General features: G+C 40.4%; 2 protein-coding genes across 14 annotated transcripts in view; one reads left to right on the top strand and one right to left on the bottom strand.

Moving 5' to 3' along the window:
* The first annotated feature begins 1,241 nt into the window (after positions 1-1,241).
* Positions 1,242-5,147, top strand: ZAR1L (zygote arrest 1 like). The gene is given in 4 exon segments (XM_043545656.1): positions 1,242-1,617; positions 1,620-1,859; positions 4,753-4,845; positions 5,013-5,147. Coding segments are annotated over 4 exon segments (807 nt in total). The 5' UTR covers positions 1,242-1,278.
* A 2,308-nt stretch (positions 5,148-7,455) lies between these two features.
* FRY (FRY microtubule binding protein) overlaps positions 7,456-21,086 on the bottom strand; it is a 371,144-nt gene continuing 357,513 nt past the window's right edge. For 8 of the 13 annotated variants that reach the window (XM_043531626.1, XM_043531634.1, XM_043531588.1 and 5 more), the window contains 4 exons: positions 14,855-14,872; positions 11,926-12,036; positions 9,426-9,628; positions 7,456-8,894 (listed from right to left, as the gene is read on the bottom strand). In XM_043531626.1, coding sequence (XP_043387561.1) covers positions 8,636-8,894; positions 9,426-9,628; positions 11,926-12,036; positions 14,855-14,872 — 591 coding nt within the window. In that variant the 3' untranslated portion in view covers positions 7,456-8,635. Of the gene's footprint in view, positions 8,895-9,425; positions 9,629-11,925; positions 12,037-14,854; positions 14,873-16,547; positions 17,169-21,086 lie in introns of those variants that run through there. The other 5 variants (XM_043531605.1, XM_043531618.1, XM_037892085.2 and 2 more) reach the window with 3 other exon arrangements.

Below are 21,086 nucleotides of genomic sequence, written 5' to 3'. Positions count from 1 at the left end.
CTCGAAAGCTTGCCTCTCTCACCAATAGAAGCAGGTCTAATACAAGATATTACCTTACACACCTTGTCTCTCAGGTGCAATTCAAAATATTGGTTTGAGCTAAAAAGGTTTTCATGTTTACAAATATTACAAACTATAGGTAAGCTATCAGGTGACATCCAGGGCCCATTGCAGTCAATGAGCATCTTGCCTTTGACCTCATTGGGGCCAGAGTTTCACTCATATTGTTATACAACACATTTCATTCAAGGTCTGAATATAAAGTAATCAACAGTTTACTTGAACATGTGAAATATGGATTTCCCTTTCCACCAAAGACACCACAACATTACTTTAGTTACAAGAAAAGAACCAAACTCATAATGAATTTTTGCATGTGTGGAACTTTGTAAAGTATTTTGCTTATTCTGTGTAACGTAAAATATCACCCTTTTTTTGGAGCTGGAGAATGGAGACATGCTCATTTAGATCCTAATCCTGCAAACATATACATTCTTAACTTTGGGCGTGTGAGCAGTGTAATTGACTATAATGGGACTACTAGTGTAAGTAAATGTAAGCATGCACATATTTACAGGATTGGGGATTTTGACAGACTGGCTGCTGACTTTTCTCTCACTAGAGATTGATGTTATAACAGTGTTTAAAGTCTTTCCCTCTTGTGATGATTAATGTATGTATCTGTGCTAATGGGACATTTAAAATCGTATATTTTTGGAAGAGAAAATCTCATTCATTTAATCAGACTTCTACCACTAGCCTTCCTCATGTTTGGGTATATTGAGAGTGATAGGAGATGGGAAGGCATACTTCCTAGTGGGCAATGGATTTTAGGCAGTGTTTATAAAGACTGGGGATGAATACTGAATATACTGTAGCATTTTGCCATGTGTGTTGCAGTCTCCCCTTCTGGGGATGGGGAAGGAGGAGTATGTGCCTTGTATTACAGTCTCTCCTATTCCTCTGCGGAGAGGGGAGGGGGATTTTGTTGGGTGTGCATTTAATAATCACACTCATTTTGTGAGTTGAATCTCATTCTTAATTAATCACTGAATCCCCTCCCCTTTTGCAGAATCATTGAGGAGGGGGTGTGGGAAGGGGGCATTGAGCCAATCCTGTGCTGACTATCCAAGGAGCTGCTAATTACCCAGGAGCAATGTCAATTTCCCTATAGGTTAGCATTAATTACCAGCAGTTCCTTGCAGGATAAAAGTGGGGGTTGTGGGCCCAGGCTATCTTTCTCTAGATAAAGAGGGAAGGGAGAAGCATTAGCAGGCCATGGAGAGATTTGTCTATCCCCCCTACAGTGTGTACCAGGGGTACAGCGGCACCTTCACGTTCAGCCACAACGGGGGCTTGGCGGGCCCCAAACAGAAGCAGCCCAACTGGAAGCAAAGCAAAGGCAGCAGCCCTTTCCTGGGCGTCCCCACCACCCCCTCCCCAGAAGCCACTCTGGAGCCCATTGACTACCTGGACAGCAACAAGCAGGTGCAGCTCTAGGGGCTGCTGTCCCAGGTGAGCCTGGGCCTCACCCTGCGGCTCTGCAAGGCCAACACCAAGGAGGTGGGGGTGCAGGTGAACCCGTGGGTGGATGCTTTGGTGCAGTGCTTGATGGGGCCCCTGAAACACTGCAGGGCGGCCACCCACAGAGCCCCTCGGCCTGCTTCAGCCAGGCGGCCCTGGCCATCTACTCACCTGGATTGAACCAGCACCTCTTCACCCTGCCCAAGGCGGCCGGGCCTAAGGTGGAGCAGGAGGTGCTGCCCACGGCCCTGGAGAGGAAGGAGGGAGCCGACGGGGAGCAGGCGGCGCTGCAGCCGGAGGAAGACCCCAGTGAGAGGAGCCGGAGGGAGGCCACCGCCCCTGCCCAGCTGTCGCAGTGGGAGGAGACTTAAAAGGTGCCGCCGGGAGGAGGGGCTGCTGAGACGGAGATCTGCCTTCCAGGTGGGCTGGGTTCCCTCTGCGCCGGGGCTCACTGCGAAGTGCACGGAGTGGGAAACGGGGTCCTGGCTAGGGCAGAGCCGCCTTCCCCCCCCTCCACTGTGACCCGCCGGCTCAGCAGCCCAGACTCAGCCCTGGCTCCGGGAGCGGCAGGTTCCCGCCCCTTGGCAGGCACCGTCCAGCTCCCGCTGCGCAATATCACCGACAGAGGTTTCCCCTAGGCAGGAGCTGCTGCCCCAATGGCTGCAGTGCAGAAGCGGCCACGAGCCCCACTGTGCCCGGCGCTGGACAAAAAGCTGGAAACGTTGCCGGGGCTGGAGAAATGTTCAGGCTGAACAGAGGCAAGAGGGAAGGGGAGGGGGAACTGGACAAGGTTGTATTTGCACAGTGTAGGGGCATAATCTCTGAGATGTGAATAAGGGATGTTAGTTATACAGCAGTGTGAATAAGGGATGTTAGTTCTCCACCTACCTAGCCACTGTCATACGAAGGGTGGTCACAAATCATTTTGACCAATAGTTTATTTTTGAGCATTTATAGATTTTTTTAAATTTAAATATTCATAGTTGCAGGAAATTATAAGGGGAATCATTAACTTTTTATTTACAATTGACATTGAGATTCAAAGTTAAAGCTTTATATCCATTAAAACACAAATTGTCAACATGACATGTCAAGATATACGAAGTGAATATCCTTAAATCAAACTAAGTTCTCAAGTAGCACGCTCTTCTTTGCCTGTCTAAAATTTCTGTTGATGGAACTGTTTGGCTTGTGCACAGTGAAGTCAACATTTACTGACATTTACCAATAAAAATCTAATCCAGGCTTAATGGAAATTTCCTATGGCTGACGGCAGCAATGGGTTGTATGGGATTGGAAGGAGTGGGTCTGGTAGCAATCTCATTTTTGAACATGGCTACCTCTCTGATCTCCACTAGCATGGTATCCATGTTTCTGAACATTCTTGCATCTCTTAAAGCATAAGTGCAACCATACTAGCACCACCCTCCAGCTGTAATGTCTCTTAATTTTAAGATCCAGATAACTTCTGTAGTCTTAAAATCCTCCATGGATTTGATTAGACCTTATAGTGATGGGACAGGATGGCCTACATAACACTCCCTGTTATATGCTCCACACTCCCTGTTTATACTCCATTTTTAATTTATTTTTTAGCATTGGTTACTTCTGTTCAATTAGTATTCTCTAGGGCAGTGGTCACCAACTGGTCGATCGCGATCTTCTGGTCAATCCTGGAGGCTCTCTCAGTTGATTGCGAGCTCCAGTGGTGTAGTGGAGCTGCCGCTAAGGCAGGCTGCCTGCCTGCCCTGGCCCCAGGCTGCTCCCAGAAGCGGCCAGCACAACCCTGTGGCTTTGGGGGGGGGAGAGGGGGAGAGCAGAGGTTTCTGCATGCTGCTCCTGCCTACAAGCACCACCCCTGCAGCTCCCACTGGCCGGGAATGGGGAACAGTGGCCAATGGGAGCTGTGAGGGCAGTGCTTGCAAGCAGGAGCAGTGCATGGAGACCCCTTACCCCCTCCTCAAGCCACAGGGGCGCACTGGCCCCTTCCAAGAGCAATGTGGGGCCAGGGCAGGCAAGTAGCCTGCCTTAGCGGCAGCCTCACTACACCACCAACCGGGAGCCACCAGCAGTAAGTGCTGCCTGGCGGGACCCTGCATTTGAGCCCCCTCCTGCACCCCCAGCCCTGACCCCCTGCCTGGAGGCAGCACCCTGTACCCCTTCCTGTACCCCAACACTCTGCCCCAGCCTGGAGCCCCCTCCTGCACCCAAACTCCATCCCAGAGCCCGCACCCCTTCATGAACCCCAACTGCCTGCCCCAGCCTGGTGAAAGTGAGTGAAGGTGGGGGAGAGCAAGTGATGGGGGGGTGGGGGGGGAAATGGAGTGAGTGGGGCGGGGCCTTAGGGAAGGGGCGGTGTAGATCCTAGGTTACACTAAAATTCAAAAAATGATCTTGTGTGTAAAAAGATTAGAGACCACGGCTCTAGGGCATCTGATATTATTTAGAATGGTCTTTCTTCATCTTATTCTAGCTCGTTCAAACTCTAAACACCTTTTATTGCATCTACCTGTTTCTTTCCCTTTTCCTTTCTTGAGTGATTCCTAAAATGCTTTGGGATACAGTTTGTATTAAGTACTCCTTATCAAAGCTGCACCAGTGGTTCTCAACCTATTTACCATTGTGGGCTATGTTCAATACTACCTATATGGCCCTGAGGATGTCACATGGGCCGCATCTCTGTGCTGGCTGGGCTACCGGTTGAGAACACTGGTCTAACTCCAATTGTTGGGAGGTGGGAGGGGACACCTCCAAATGTAACTGAACTCCCTCACCAGGGTCTCAACACACTGCCTTAATGCTAACTGCAAATGAAGGAAATACTTAGCAATTCTAGCATAGGATTTCTAGATAAATACTAGGGCCAGTGATTCACAGGCTAAATCCTATCCTGAATGGTTTTAAGCACATGCTGCTTAAAAGCATTCCTGAATCAGGGACTTACACTCTTTCTAAAGGATTACAAGGGAAACACTGCTACAGTTAAAAGTTCTGTGGTCTCATGAAAAATTCTTGCCTTTAAAAAAGGATGAGGGATAGAGATCCACGCTTCATGGTTATGCATAATCATGTAACCACTGAAGCTCACAGCGGTTTAGCTCCTTTCTAATACTGGTGTAGTGCAACCCCCTAAAAATCTAGGATCAGTCACATGGAAGAACATAAAAAAGGGACTTGATTCAGTGCCTTGTATTCTAGCAGGTTATGACTGAACTTTCTCTGTCACAGTTCTTGGAACAGAAGTATGGCTATTTTCATTGTAAAGACTGAAAAATCAGACTGGAAAGCGCCTATGTGTGGTGCATTTTTGGAAGTAACAAGGTAGCTAACAATGTACTGAAATCCTTATTATCCATATTCTAGTCTGTAGAGTGGAGGAACTCTTCCTCTAATAAGAATAATCTGACATGACACAAATTTAGGATCTGTCTTGGAAATATTTCTGAATGTAAGTGTCACAGTGGTAACTAAGCATTTACATTTCTTAGGTTTACTTTAAACAACTCTGTTGCAAATGCCAAAAGGGCTTCAATCCTTACTGAGTGGAAGCAATCCAGTGCCAGGCAAATTATATGAATGGTGAAAGACACTCTAAGTACGGTAGCAAATTCAGGAGACCTTAAAATTAATTACAAGGTCCAAGTTAGTTTGTCACCCTTTCTGCTATCTTCAGTTGTATATACTGGTCTTTAATCCAAGCACCCTCATGGTTCAGCTATGACTACTAGCTTGGGTAACTACACAAATGAAGACCCTGATTCCTGCAAACACTCATGCACATGTGTACTTGGTAGGCTGAAATAATTTGACTACTTTTGCAGGTCTTTAGCTTTACATGCAAGTGTCTGCAAGACTTGGGTCTAAATCATTATGATTTGTTGCTAGGTGATAGCTAGGTTCCATAGTCAAACTCTGCTTCTGAGAAACAACAAATGTGCACACAAACTTGGACTGAAGTAATGTCAAGTATGAAAACATGAGTAACTTACCTCAGTTCATAACTGAAGAAGTCACTAATACTTGACAGAAGGTAGTTCTTAACATTGGCTGGAATCCCACTCTAAATTCCTGTAACAAAAACTTCAGTTGGCCTTCACAGTAGTTGTGGTGCTTGATTATGTTTATGTGGCTCTGGTAATTGCTGAGGCACTGGTAGAAAAACTCAGTTGTGCTGGGAAGTCTAGAACTCCTCTTTCCTTAGTGATGTGACAAAAATAAAGTATTGCAAAACCTGAGTCTTCACAAAGAGCATTAAGACATATCCCAAGTTGCAGGTATCACTGAGGTATGGGGCTGAGTTCCCATGTGTCTGTACATTGACCTAGTCACAACAGTTAAGATAAAGGGCAGAGGTGATTAGAGTAAGGCCCTGCAGAGTCCAGGATCTTAATTTCATGTATTAAATTCTTGCTCTGCCAGAGGATCTGTATGTATTGCACTGACAAGTTTAACTCCATTGTTGCTGAGTTATTTCCCAAACCCATGAAAGGCACTGAGCAGTTGAGTGGGAAGATGGTGGATAGGGGAGGATTGTCATTTCTATTTTTAGCCTTTCAGGCAGGTACATTAAACTGATATGCAGTTTGGCTATAGTCACCATAGCCATTAAGTTGACTAAATTTTATCCAGTGGTACAACATGTTTTCCCTACAGAATAATAAAGTTTTCCTGTATGATAGTACCTACTTTCCCCCAAACTATTTTTGCAGTTTAGGAAAAAGTGCACTGTTCAATAGATGCTCCTTCAAGGAGATTTAATTTGAAGCAATAGTAGCTGCTCCATTGTGGGAGCTGCATTCAGTCACACAGTATAGTCAGCTGGCAGTGGGGATTTGAAGGGAAAATTCTAACATTTATTATTCATAGGGGACTGGCTGGCAATTTTAAGAGTAAACGGGCAGACAAGAGAGAATGTGATTAATTAAATTTTCTACCTCTCCAGCTTCAACGGTCTATTTCTTCTAATAGTTCTATTGGCTAAAACCAAGTTCCTATTACTAAGTTCACTCAGGAAAACAAGGTCCCAGTGACCAGCTTCAATACTTGGATGCATCCACATAGATGCAAATTGGGATCCCTATTTATTTTATCACAAAAATCCCAGATGGGTGTAAATATATTGAAACAGGTGCTGTTACTGAGCACCGACACAAAGTTCTTACAGTACTTTACTAATGAAAGTCAGTCAAAACAGTATTTAGAAATGAAATATATAGCTGACATTTGATATCTTGTTTTCCATTATCTTTAGTAATTTTTTTCAGAGTAGAAACTTTTTATGTGTAACAGCATTTCTTCCTGAACAGACTTTTTCCCTGTGTCTACTCAGTCATACAACTAGAAGTGGTTTTTTTAGTACTTGTGGCCCTACAGGGTCAACGCAGATCTGAGAGATGGGTTATATACCTTTTTGTGCAGCAACACAGTTGTTTACCAAGTTCCAATTACAGGGCCAATCAATTATGGCTGTGCAAGCAAGGAATAAGAGAAGGGTGGCAAGTCATTGTGTGTTCAAAGGAAGAAATGCTACTTGACTCTCAGATGCCAGACTGAATTGGCAACGTTGACAGTTAGAAGATGTTAGTACCTATAAACCAAGAACACATGAGATGGAAATCGTTCCGACACAAAACTGGAAGGCCACAGTGTTATATTCATAGTCATTTTTCAGAACTGAACTTTAAACCATGAGATTTTAGAAACTTGTTTTTTAAAAAATCTACAGTCAATTTGCTCTTCTCTGTACATGCTATTGCTAAGGAACAGAATACAGATATCTTACATTTTCTTTCTGTATAATGGGCTTAGCCTTTTCGGAAGGAAATAATTATGAACATTTCAGTGTCTGCATGTTATTAACAGCTTGAGTCAGAATTGTAGACTCAGTCAAGAACAAGTTCTTCAGCAAACCAATCAGCACATACGCAGTTGTGATATATGACTTTTATATTTTAGTTAAATGAATGTACTGATCAAAATATCAACCAAAGTTACTTCACAAAAAACTAAGTGTATTTACAGCCTGAATAAGTTATATAATGTCTGAATAAGAGTGTCTCAGATGTGCAACAGATTTACATGCACACATTTAACAGCAGTTAAATGTAAGGAAACAAAAACATACAAGAATGACTTTATATATAACAAATCAAATAAGACATCTTTTTAAGAACTTAAAGTGAGAACTTGCATTTCACATTAATATTTTAAATTTTTATAGTCCAAATTTATATTAAATAAAAATATGCATGCGTGACAGTTCAAAAGGATTTTGAATATGTGATGTGACTTTTTCCTACAAAATGGTAAGGTAAATCAGATCAACCATCCTTTAATAGTATAAATATATTAATAAAAGCAACCCTCTAGTAAAAAGCAGCCAAAGTCCTTAACGAAAAGAAGAAAAAGGGAAAAATCTACCTAGACCATTCATGGCATTCAGGGCCTAAGAACAGACCTCTGCAATATGATCCAGTACCTTCAGAAACAGTAGCCTAGCAACATTAGGAAATGTACTTCATAGCAGCTCATTGTTTTAAGATACAGTAATCATATTCAAATTACAGTGTACAGTAAATTGTAGTCCATTTACAATTTGATTCATATACACAGGCTCTCAGCTTTCGACCAATTTTGCTATGTTCTGTGGCCAGCTTCATTTTGCCCAGCTTTCATTCAATCAAACAAGACAAAAAAGAGAAAAAATGTTCACGTTTTATAAGAAAAAATATTCTATAGTGAAGGAAACATTGCACTTTTGCCAATCTAAAATAATTTTCTAAAAAGGAAGTACTGTTCAGTGTAGTAGGCTTTGGTATGCAATGGAAGTCACTTCTTCAGTAGTGAGTTGCAGTTGCTCAGTGAAATGCTAACCAATTTTTGTGCAACACAGAACAAAGGATTCTGTTCTGGATATTCTATGCTTCCTTTGCCCTTACAGTATTGCTACACATTTGAAGTTCTGCCCACCTCTTTTTAGAAGAAGTCCTAAATGTAACAAGAGTGAGTACAGTTTGACCAAACCTTTGTAAGGCAGAGAAGACATCGAACCACCTCACTCCAGCAGGGCAGCACTCCCAGCTTGAAAGAGAAAGGGGACACAAGACTCCTGTCAGAGACTTGTGCCGGAAACACTGGAGTCTGGAAGAAAAGTATTGATGACCCGGTAACTCTGAGCTCTGCGAATCATGTCGCGAATCTCTATATTCAGCTCCATTAGTTTGGTACAGATTTCAGTCAGGCTCTGGTTGGAGCCCACTAGTGCATAAGTGCCAGTCTGGCCCAGTGTTTGATGCCGGAAGTAAATGTTCAGTAGTGTCTGGACCTCATCATCAGAATTGCTTCCAAAGATGTCATTTGGCCACAAACTCCTGCAGTGCAACCAATGGAAAGCATATTTATGTTATTACTTGTTTGGTGGGATGATATTTTACTTATATACATCAATTGTACTTTCTACATATCTATAGTCATGCTGGAACTAAATAATTTCACAACACTTACTTGTCAATTAGACCCAGAATATTAGACACTGAATTCACATACCATATAAAATGCAAGCTCCATCATATAAAACTGGAAAATGAAAACATAGAAAGAAATGGAAAAGACAATGGGCTGGATCCTTAGGTGGTGTAAACTAATGATTTACACGTGCTGAGGATCTGGTCCTATAAGTGAATTAATTTTCAAAAACAATTTCACTGCAGTACTTTTGATCTGTACTATAATTAAAGAAATTAGGATAGCGAGTTTTGTTTGATCTAGTATTAACATCCCCAAAGTTACTCCAGATATCACTTAAATGTTCTTGCTGGAGAAACAATCCACTTAGGAAACCGATAAAAACATGCATTTTTAATAATGTGACGGTTTAGTATAAATCATGTGGGAAAACTTGCCTGCATTCTCTTATTTGTAGTAATGCTTTACCAAGTTCATTATTTTTTAAACACTCCAACATGGATTGAATGGCTGCTTCTGTAGAACTGAATGTGGGCTCAGATAAGGCAGCTTCCATATTTACAGGATCAGCTGCAATAACAGCAGTAGCATCTTTAAGATTTTTCTTTAATTCACTCAGTTCTCTTGACATATTTAGGAGCTGTTGAAAGACAAGAATTGATAAACATGTTTATATTTTCCTTTTGTATCAAGAAGCAGCAATACATTTCAGCCAAGCACTATCATCATATTAGAATTATTTGTTGCTTATGAACAAACATTTTAATACAAGAACAACACTTTTCAATCTCAATGGCAAAAAAATTCTCATTGGTGTGTACAGTATATGCATCTAACAAACTGAATAGATCCTATTTTTATTCTTTATTCAATCCTCTGCTTCCCGTTTGGCTTTTAACATATCAGAACACGTCTAGCTTTCAAAATATATCATATCTAACAGGATCAGCCCCCTGAAATGTTCAATAAGGAGATAGTAGTTGTGTAACCTTTTTACTGGACAGAAAGTTTAACGTGGCAAAAGATAGACAATTCACAATGCCTTAATTTGGTTCTAAGGATATAACAGAACATGACAATATGTGAATATCATGTTCTATCGACTGTGACAGCAACTGACAGTGGCTATTTCTTTTAAATAACAGTTCATGTATCCAGCAAAACATGCTACTTTCATGATTAAAACTATTCCTCGTATTGTTTTTTTCCACTCTGTAGGTTGCATCAACTGTAACAAATGATCCCATTGATTCACTCATTAACCTCAGGTATTGTGCTAAAATATGTTTACAAAATCAACTCTCTACTAAAAAAATTAGTAAGATCTTAAGCAAAAAAAAAGTCTATCATTCATGGTACTAGAGTCCTAATAACTGTCCTCTGCAATATGATCCATTACCGTCGAAGAGAACAGCCTAGCAAAACGACAAAAAATACTTGGCAGCAGCGTCTCAAGATAAAGATAGGGTAATATTCAGATTGAGTGTAGCGTCCACACCACAATCACACCAGAATTAAACCAATAACTATATAAATTAAACAATCCCCAATTACTACAGAATCTGCGAGCTACTTGCTGTATACACTTTACAATTTGAAACTTGTTGTTCTAAGAATACAATCATATTAAAAGCTCTAATTCTTTCCCACTACTTTCATATATAATAAATTTTTACAAGGAAAAAAACATATGCTGTAATTTATTTTCTCATCTTCTCTTCAGTGATGACCACAGAATATACAGTGGTTACATGAAAAATACCATTTCTTAATATATTATGTGTTTTGGAGTATTTATGAGAATATATTTGCCTCCAAAACCTGCTGATGTGAAGTATTTTAAAAAGTAATCTGCGTAGAAATATTTGAAGAGAAATGGCCAACTATCAAGCTCAAAATAGACCATTTCTGTGTCATGGTTTTAGAACTACTGTATCTCAAAGATGTAGTGAGAAATTTTAGGAAATATTTTCTAAAACAAGCGATACAATCTTTATGAATCAAATTAAAATTAAATGACTATGATGATATGATTATTTGTACACTATAATTTTAATATTTTTTCTTTTAAGTGAATTTAGTACTCTTGGATGGAGTCAGATCGACAGCAGCAGAGACTGGAGACCTTTGTGAATCCGCAGAAGAGGTACAGCATGAACACTTACAATGCAAGCTTAAGGTCCAGTCTAGACTACAAACTTCTGCCAGCGTAGCTATGTCAGTCAGGGGTATGAAGAGGTGTGATCCCTGACTGACACAGCTGCGGTGGGAAAGCTGCTAGTGTAGACTCAGTTACACCAGAAAAAATGTGCTTTTGCTGGTATAACTATATCTACACTAGAAGCTTTTTATTTCGTTCGGGGATCTGGAATAAGCAAAAGTGCAGTATTGTCAGTATAAACTGCATCCACTAAGAGCACTTTGCTGGTATCGTTATAGTGGCAAAGTGCTCCTACTGTAGATCTGGCCACAAAGTCCAACTAACATCAACCATGCCCTAGAATAAGAATCATTTCCAGACAATGGAAGCAAGGTCAATTTCCCTGAAAATTTTCTTTGATCCTATAAAGACTTATGCATGTACTTAATTTTACATAGTGTGAGTAATCCCAACATTTGAATTAAGCATTTGAATAAATCTCTGCAGGACTGGGCCTAATTTAGTATTCTCACTCATTACCATGCAATTTACTGAAATTACCATTGAAGACTGACTGCATAAAAGAACTCAAACTTTGAATCACTGTACTGCACTGTACATACAGTGCAGAATTCCTAAACACATTTTAATTCAGACAAAGAAGTGTTACAGAAACATTTAGTCTGGAGACCCATCGTTCAGGTTAATAATTAATTTTTGGTGAAATCATGTAGAAATAAAAACACAAAGATACAGTGATTATTTTAGTAAAAGGCTTGGTTGTGCTTACGACATACCTCTGGCATGGAACTAACTTCATGCACCTGTCCAATGAGTTTACAGTACGACTGAAAAAGCAACAGCAGCTGGAAGTGGAGTTTATATAATCTCTGACACAGTTCCAATTGCTAAGGAAAGATGTATAGGAAGAGATAACATTAATAAAGAGCAGCAGATTTGGGTCATTTTTGTGCAGCCAATAAAACATATTTGGGGATATATGTATTACTGTTTCTCTGGTACGAAAAAGCTGGTTGGCATGATTTTACCAAACTATGAGCACATATCAGAGTGAAAACACCCACGATATTGTTTTGTCTGTAGCTGGTCACAGTTCAAAATAATAATTCCTAGCTCTTATATAGCACTTTTCATCAGTAGATCTCAAAGTGCTTTACAAAGGAGTTCAGTATCATTATCCCCAATTTACAGATGGTAAAACTGAGGCACAAAGAGGGGCAGTAACTTGCATATATATAATGCTTTTAAAATTCAAAAGTGGATATCTTCTGAGAGAAAGGAAATCCAAAATGGGGTCCTGTCCCATGACCTGGACTTCTAGGTGCTATGATAATACAAGTAACAAGCGATAATAAGAATAACAAGGCGGTGCTCCAACCGAGCCAAATGCTCCCTTCTGCTTCTATGAATGGAAAGGAACAAAAAGCAGTGAATCCAATCATGTGGACATGGGGGAGGTAGGAAGTGCTGGGTTTGCTACATAAAACCCCTTTTCCTCAACCTTGATGAAATCACTTCATGGTACTCCAGGGTGGGGATCAAGTTCCATAGGTAAGGGGAGTTCTGGTCTCTGTGGTATCATTCCTGCCATCTTAAGTTAATATTGCCACAGGAGTACTAACTTAAAATGATTCTCCTAACATGATGTGCAACTCCATCCCCAAGGGGGGACTGAGGATACCAAGGTATCATGGAATGGCTGCAGCAGTTATGAGGTTCAAAGGAGCAGATGGACCTAGAGTTGTGGCTTTCCCAAGAGTGTGGGTTTTGGGGTTCTGAACCCTACAGGTGGACCAGGGGCCAAATTCTGTGTCCCTGACTGAACTGAGGTGGAAATGCTTTGAATCCTAATTCAAGGAGCTTCCTGTCTCTCATGCAGGAAGGATTAACTTGTCTAGGGGATGATTTGTCTTACAGACTTTTTAAAAGAAAAAGCAAAATGTTCAAAGCTTCAAAAGGGACCAAAAGGACTTGTGCTTAGACATAATCTCAGTGGCTGCTTTTGTTGCGTTAAAAGCTTGTTAACAAAAAATACCTCACAAAAGGCTTTATGAGACATTGTCCATTTCACCAACTCTATCCCAAACCAGTATTGTGTCAACTCTTTATTAGAACAAGGAGGGCTGGACACAGCTCATTCTGAGGGTTCCATGATGGAATAACTTGACGGCAATGCAAAGTGTTTCTTCCCCATCTCCCACATGAGAGATTAAGTATGATACTTCTGTAATTTGTAACCAGCAATTAGTTAGAAACAAGGTTCTGATTTAATCAGAGTGTTACCAACCCTTGCAATATCTCCCCAAGTCACAAGAGTTTGGCCAGGGTTGGAGCCAGTCTCGCAATGACATGAGATGCTCCTGCCCTCTGGTGAATTTCAGCACTATACGGAGGGAAAACCCCTCTGACTGGCTGCCTTCCCCACATGCTCACTTCCTGGGGAAGAGCAGCCAGCCAGGGCTGCTATAGGAAGCAGGCCGAGATTTTGCCCTGTGCCCTCAAGAACCATTCTCACAAGAGTGGGGAGGAAGGAACAGAAAAATCGCATTAGCTTAGGGCAGCTCTACTCCCTCCTTCCCTCCTGGGAACAACTTGCTCTCTTCTTGCAACACCTGGCCTGGCAAAGAGGAGAAGAAGAAACCTAGTGCAGCTGCCCTCACCCCCACACCAGAAGGAGCAGTGCTGAGTTTTGGGGATGGGGTGCAGAACTGATGTGAAGGAAGGGCAGATGTGGGGGCAGAACTGAAGGGGTAACTTGAGGGGTCAAAATTAGGGATGAGCAGATTAATGTGACAGGCAGATCTCATAAGGGGACAGAACTGATTTGGGGATTGGGAGGATAGAATTAATTCCTGGGCAGGGGAATGAGCAGATATGGGGTGATTCTTGCTGCAGGGTCAAAATCACTTTACCCAAGAAATTTGGAAAAGTGGGCCACAGTAATTGTCACACATGCACTGGGGGCAGGTGGGAAGAATTCAAAAACCAAACACAGACCAAAAAACCACAATATAACATTTTTTTAAAATCTCATGGTTTTGGGGGGTTAACTTGTGATTTTTGAACCTTTAGGATAGGCAATACTATAGTTTTAACATTCAGTTTTTCCCTTCTGACTACTAAATTAAACTAACATAATTGTGCAAAACTAAACTAATCTGAATTAAATGTAAGTTTCAGCCGTTAACTATCATATCATGCAGCTTACTTTTTTTTATTTGTGGATAACTTATTGAAATGACAACATGGTGAAATTGTTCAAATTAGCATATAATGAAAACATTTTAAAACCTAATTTAAAATTAGTATTTCCAATGTTTCATATAGATATATTGAAACATTACAAGTTTTAAAATAATCACTTCCGCTCTCCATTCTAGCTTATTAAAGCTACTTAGAGTCTGGATTGTTAAACAAGACTGACTCACACCCAAAATTAATTTAAACAGCTGTTCTAAATGGTATGTGACAATGCCAGAATTTGTAATAGCAGCTTAGATTTCTGCTTCAAGAGAAAAGTGACTCAAAACACAACTTAGTTACTCATTTTAATAATATGTTGAATCAAAATTGCTAAGGAAAAAATGAAAAGAAAAAGGGAAAACATGCCAAGAGATAAAAAACAAACAAACAAAAAAACCCAGTAAAATCAGGCTGTATTAGTCCATCTCTAGATGGACAAAGAATATGAAAACTTCAACTTACTGCAAGAGATTCCATTTGCTACACAGCAAGCATGGCACAGGAAAAAGGAAAGGAAAGAAAGTATAGTGTCAGTGTAATGCATGCAATAGAAAGCACAGCCCTTCTTTAATAGCTTAACTGTCAACAATATTAGCATTGCTTGCCTCAGTTTGCTAAGTGGTTGAAAATGTACCATCCACACATCATGCACAGCATTCTCATTAAAACCAAGCTTTACTCCTAATGGTAAATTATAAACTAACTGAAATCAGTTAAATTTTGAGATTTATTATTCCCAATTTCTCTCAGAGTGTATTTCCAAAAACCAGGAAATTAAACCATCAAAGTTTCCACTGCTTAATGATTTTTAAATGAATAAATTTGGCTATGTTTGGTCTTTTTATTATGGACAAAGAATTCATAGCACAGAAGTTCTCAAAAGTTTATGCAGTGGTTTCAAATCGTTAACAGAACTGAAGCAAAAATGTTGTGTTATATGGATGTATAAGGTCAAATATTATTTCCATTAAAAACCCTGTGGCTTCCAGGTTTATAACTGGGCATTTTAAAACTGAAAAGTTTTGTGTATAACGTTTAAGCTGTGAAGTATTTTAAAGTCTGAACTTTAAAGAAAGTCCCCTCCCTGAAAAAGGAGAGATGCTCTCTCTTCCTTTTCCCAGGAGCTAGTGTTTGCTCTAATATATCTGTCTATGCATTTCTAATACAGCTTTCACCATTTTGTCGAGGTGCCATATCAGATCTATAAAACCATCATGTCATCAGTTTAACTCTTGCATAAACCTACACTGACATCTGCCCAGCTGCAATGTGATGTCAGTGCACATGCAGTGATGTTAATGAACATTGGTAATTGTTATAAAATACTTTATATTATTATTTAAAAACAAAGAAGGCAAATACAAAAATGTTAAATACTAAGGGACTATCCTGGCATTGCCAAAGCAAAGGAATTCAGCCCTGTCCTCATCCCATTGTGCTTTGATATTAAAGCATGTATGAATTTAAGCATGCCCAGTTTCCTACATTACCTCTATACAATGGGATGAGTTAATGACTGAATGGCAGACTAAGCTCTAAATGTGCTGGCTTTTGTGGTGGTTAACATTAAGCCTTTGACATTATTGGTCAAATTCCATGCAGTTTATGTAATTAAGCCTTGTACAACTAAATATAAGATCAAACAGGAAGAGATAAGACAGATTACTGTGCCATTAAATTCAGAACTACACTGATTTGCATTTGTCAAAGCATTTCACTATATATTTCCAAATTTTGGCACCATCTTCAGCTTTTATGTGAACTTTTAAAAATCCCTGATTCAGTAAAAAAGTAAGTGTGTCCTAATTTACCATGGAATTTACTTTTTAAAAGTGGGGTAAAGCAGCCAAAAAAAGAGTGAATTCCATGGTCTATTGTTCAAGAAAAGCTGCCTTCTCTCTCCCCTGCTTCCAAAAAGAAAGTGTGTGTGAGTGTGGGTGAGTGGAGGGGGAGGAGAGGTGAGGATGAAGGGAAAGGCACAGAGTAAGTCAAGAGAACAAAACCCTCCCTGCTCACTGAAGGAAAACATACCACTCTTTAAATAAATATACTTGAGATCCTCTAGGTTAATGATGCCCAGCCCCAACTTGGCTCTATAATTTGATAATGATTTTAATTCCTCATCCTGGCTCCCTCAGCATGAAAAGTAATATACCTTGGAAGTTGAGAGGATAATCAGTTTTTGATTGAGAACTCATTTGCCTTCCCCTGCCATTTAAATGTTCAGGCAGAATGACTTTAGCACTCAAAGGTCTCTCAGGCTCCAGTCTAAATTTTCTTGGTATGTGTGTGAGAGAGAGGATAGAGATTAGTTGACAGACCTGCGTGGTAAAAACCCTGTAGGAATGAATATTACCCATATTTTTCAAATAGGTCTAAGAAAGAAAAAAGTAAGAAAGTCACTGTGCTCCACCAAAATTTTGATTTATCTTTTTTTCAGGAAAAGAGTAGTTTTTCAGTTTTGACAAGATCAGAACTGGGGCCATTAAAACAGGGTAGAAAGATGGCAAAGAAGTAGTCTGATGCCGGTAAGCCTTCTCGTGATTTTAAGGAAGTACTTATAGGTCCTAAAAAGAGATGGGAGTCACCCCATTATTCTGAAGGTGCTAATGTGACTCCAGACTAGACAGACACTTTAAAGGTAATACAATTCTTCGCCATTCATTGACACAGGAGAATCCCACAGGAGCTGGAGCATTCAGCAGCAAGTGGATGATGTTCAGGTGTTCCAGTCCTCAGCATTGGTTCTACTGTTTTCAGATGTTGTTCTGCGAGCCTTGGAAAGTATGAGAGAGAGAGAGAGAGAACATGTGCTAATATATCCCTAAGTAACTGTTGGATTTGAAGGCAGTAGAAACTGTGCTCAGCCTGTAGCTGTATTTTGGATAGCTATGTATTCCTCCTTTCCAGGAGCTGGGTGCAGGAGGCAATTCAACTCCATGTTTAAAGGCTGCGTCTGCCCATTTGTAGTCAGCCAGTATAGAGGACTTACATCATTAACAGAGTTCCTAGTTTAGCTTCAAGAGTTGCTGTGAGTGCTCAACTTTACTGAAACTGAGACTTGTTTCCAGATCTTCCTAATCCAACTTTATCAGGGAGCCTTCTGTGGCTAACCCAGTAGGAGTTAAACCAAATTGGCATCAAGTAGGAATCACACCTTGTAAAATGATTGGTTTTGCCCACATAGTTGTTATTGGGGCATTTGATGCACTGGATGCGGTGTATCACATGTTGTGATAAGCATGTGTAGGACTTGTGAATCTTGAAAGATGTGTTGTGTGGAGTATTGATCATCATAGCCATGGAGATATATCTACAGGGTTTGCAACTGTTGTTCTGGCAGGGGCTGGTGCTGCTTTGAGTTGATGCGTCCTGGGGAACTTGCTTTTGATGATGAGCTTGGCAGGGTTGAGGGGCTGTTCGAAGGTCAGAAGAGGGAGTTCATGTGCCAAGCAGCATTCTAGGACCTATGTATAACCTTTAAATGGCATTAAAGAGTTTAGGTACGTTCCCCTATTGCTTCTTCTGTAAAACAGAGAGCCTTTCTTTTACCAACAATTATTTTATTCTTTGGCATATCCCCATCTTCTTCATTCTGTGCTTGTCTTGAACTATCATTTCATGCTCAGGGTGAAGAGCAGAAGAAAGGTATGGAAAAAATTACTCACCATTGTAGGAGTTATTTTTTCCTTCCCAATGACACTTTCTCAGCACATGCTTCCCTGGAGTCTTCCTCCCATTCTACTTTTGATAAGTAAATAGAATGAAAAGTGTTGGAGAAGAAAGGCCTTTTGGTGAGAAGGACTGTTTCATATGGACAGGTGAATGGGAGGGGAGAAGAGAAACTAATGTATCTGTCCATCAAAAGTCCTACCATCTTGTGAACTCCCAGGAATAATACATTTTGTGTTGAGGGAACATTGTTGGGAAGAGAATAGGGATTCCTGCAGCAGCGAGAAACACTTCTTTTCATTCTGACCAACAAGTAGTTTGTATACTAACCCTTGCTTCACAAAACACACACATTAACTCTGAAATAGAGAACACCTTATTAAAGACAAACACAACACAACTGTAATATGACATTCATATTTTTAGATGTGTTTAGGCCATTTAGTATCTTATGCAGATTCTATGTACCCAATTCACATTTTAATCCCCCTTTGTGCATCATTCAGTGTTCTCTCTATTCCTTCTGCTTTATTTCCTTTTAAAATAATGAACAAGATGTTGTAAAATGGGACTGAGAATTACAATTATGAAAGCAGGGACTGGTGAGGACGAGGAAGCTTTAAAAACAGCAGTGCATCAGGAACTTTTTAAGCTACTGTTTGGTTTCAGTTCTAGTACAGTGGGAAGACAATGATTAAACATATTACAGTCGTTAAACCTCCACACAAATATTATCTCATATTTGAACTGTATTTATAAAAGCAATAAGGAATCTTTCCCCATATCCATCTTTTACTTAGTTTTGCACACAGCCCACCCACAACATGCCCATGTGTCACTATATCAGGGCTTGTAAAAAGCAACCCAAGCGTTGTCAGGTATGTGAGCAGCTTTCCCAATGTGTGCATATACTTATGCTGGCACTGGTCCACAGGCTTTAATGCTAAAAGTGTCAAGGCAGCCAAAATACACTGGGACGGGGGGGGGGGGGGAGGGGAAGCACTAGCTGTGGAATTTGCTCTCCCTTCCCATATGTTCACAAATGCACGTGCACAAAAAGTAAGGGAGAGCAGGAACAGAAAGCGAAGTACAAAGGAGGGAAAAAATGAAGCAAGAAACATAAGAACATAAGAATGGCCACACTGGGTCAGACCAAAGGTCCACTGAGCCCAGTATCTTGTCTTTGAACAGTGGTCAATGCCAGGTGCCCAGAGGGAATGAATAGAACAGGTAATCATTAAGTGATCCATCCCCTGTCGCCTATTCCCAGCTTCTGGCAAACAGAGGAAGAGGAACAAAGGATGATCAGAAAAAAAAGGGGAGAAGGAATAAGAAAGAAAATGAACCAGAAAAAAAGGGAGAGAATGGGAGAGGAGAGATAATGAACAAGTAGAGAAAACATGTTAGAGGAAAATATGGCTAAAATTTCAGGTGTGTAGTTCTGAAAAGGTTATTGTCCTTTTTTTTTTACACACAAAAAGACAAAGAAGGAGGGAATGTCATGTTTTTTCTTTCTTCTGCCTTAAGATGTCACTTCTTAAGTGTGTTCTCCCTCTCAACAGTACTCCTTCCTAGGCAGTCATTTCCCATTTTGTATGTGTGCAACTGATTGTTCCTTCCTAAATGAAGTACTTTGCATATGTCCTTATTGAATTTCATCCTATTTACTTCAAACCATTTCTCCAGTTTGTCCAGATCATTTTGAATTGTAATCCTATCCTCCAAAGCACTTGCAACCCCTCTCAGCTTCAACCACAGACTTCATAAGTGTACTCTCTATGCTGTTATCTAAATCATTGATAAAGATATTGAACAGAACCAGACCCAGAACTGATCCCTGTTGGACCTCACTCAATATGCCTTGACTGAGAACCCCTTATTACTACTAACTGGGAATGACTTTCAAACCAGTTATGCACCCACCTTATAGTATCTCCATCTAGGCTGTATTTCCCTAGTTTGTTTACGAGAAGGTCATGTGAGGCATTATTTAAAGCCTTACTAAAATCAACATATACCACATCTACTGCTTTCCCCCAGCCACAAGACTTGTTACCCTGTGAAAGAAAGCTATTATGTTGGTTTGACAATTTGTTCTTGACAAATCTATGCTGACTGTTACTTATCACCTTATTATCTTCTAGGTGTTTGCAAACTGATTGCTTAATTATTTGCTCCATTATCTTTCTGAGTACTGAAATTAAGCTGACTGGTCTATAATTCCCTGGGCTGTTTTTATTCCCCTTTTGATGGATAGGCACTATATTTGCCCATTTCCAGTCCTCTGGAATCTCTCCCGTTGTCCATGACTTTTCGAAGATAATCCCTAATGGCTCAGATATCTCCTCAGTCAGCTCCTTGAGTATACTAGGATGTTTTTCATCAGGCCCTGGTGACTTGAAGACATCTAAATTGTCTAGCACTTGCTCTGCCATGAACATATACAGTATTTGCCATTAAAAAAGAATAACATTTTCCAAGACTTCCCACACAATGGTGTTTGAGATACCAATTGTTCTCTATAGTTAAAATAGCAAAGAACCAGGAAGACTGTTGACTGCTTTATGGCAATCACTGCACAGCATATACAGGAATCTTTTGTTTCAAATGCAATACATGAAACATTGTTTCGCATAAGTGTTTTTCCACAGCATTAATTACTTCACAGACCACTGAAAAGTCCTTTGATGGTAAATATTTTGTTACTACTAACATCAGTTGGATTTCAACCAATAATTTAAAGGTGAAAGGCTTAATATTTCAGGTATTAAAGCTCAAATGCAAAAAGTCTACACACTATGGGGCCAGATTGTGGCTGCAAAGCCACTGGCCACATTGAAGGTGCTCTGGAAATAAAGTGCACCAGAAGGAACTCCCAGAGACATTATGCTGTTACAGAGCAATATACATTTGCCCTGGTCAGGGCCAGCTCTGCCTACTGGTGCAGAGTGGGAGAACAGAACCACATCCCCACCCGTTCTCCACCCACTTTGGGCAGGCCTGTGCCAACAGCGACAATAGA

This window comes from Chelonia mydas, chromosome 1 (assembly GCF_015237465.2).
Source record: "Chelonia mydas isolate rCheMyd1 chromosome 1, rCheMyd1.pri.v2, whole genome shotgun sequence".
NCBI classification, from domain to species: domain Eukaryota; kingdom Metazoa; phylum Chordata; order Testudines; family Cheloniidae; genus Chelonia; species Chelonia mydas.
Note: the sequence above shows the minus strand (reverse complement) of the source record. Positions and strands in the feature narration are given on the sequence as shown.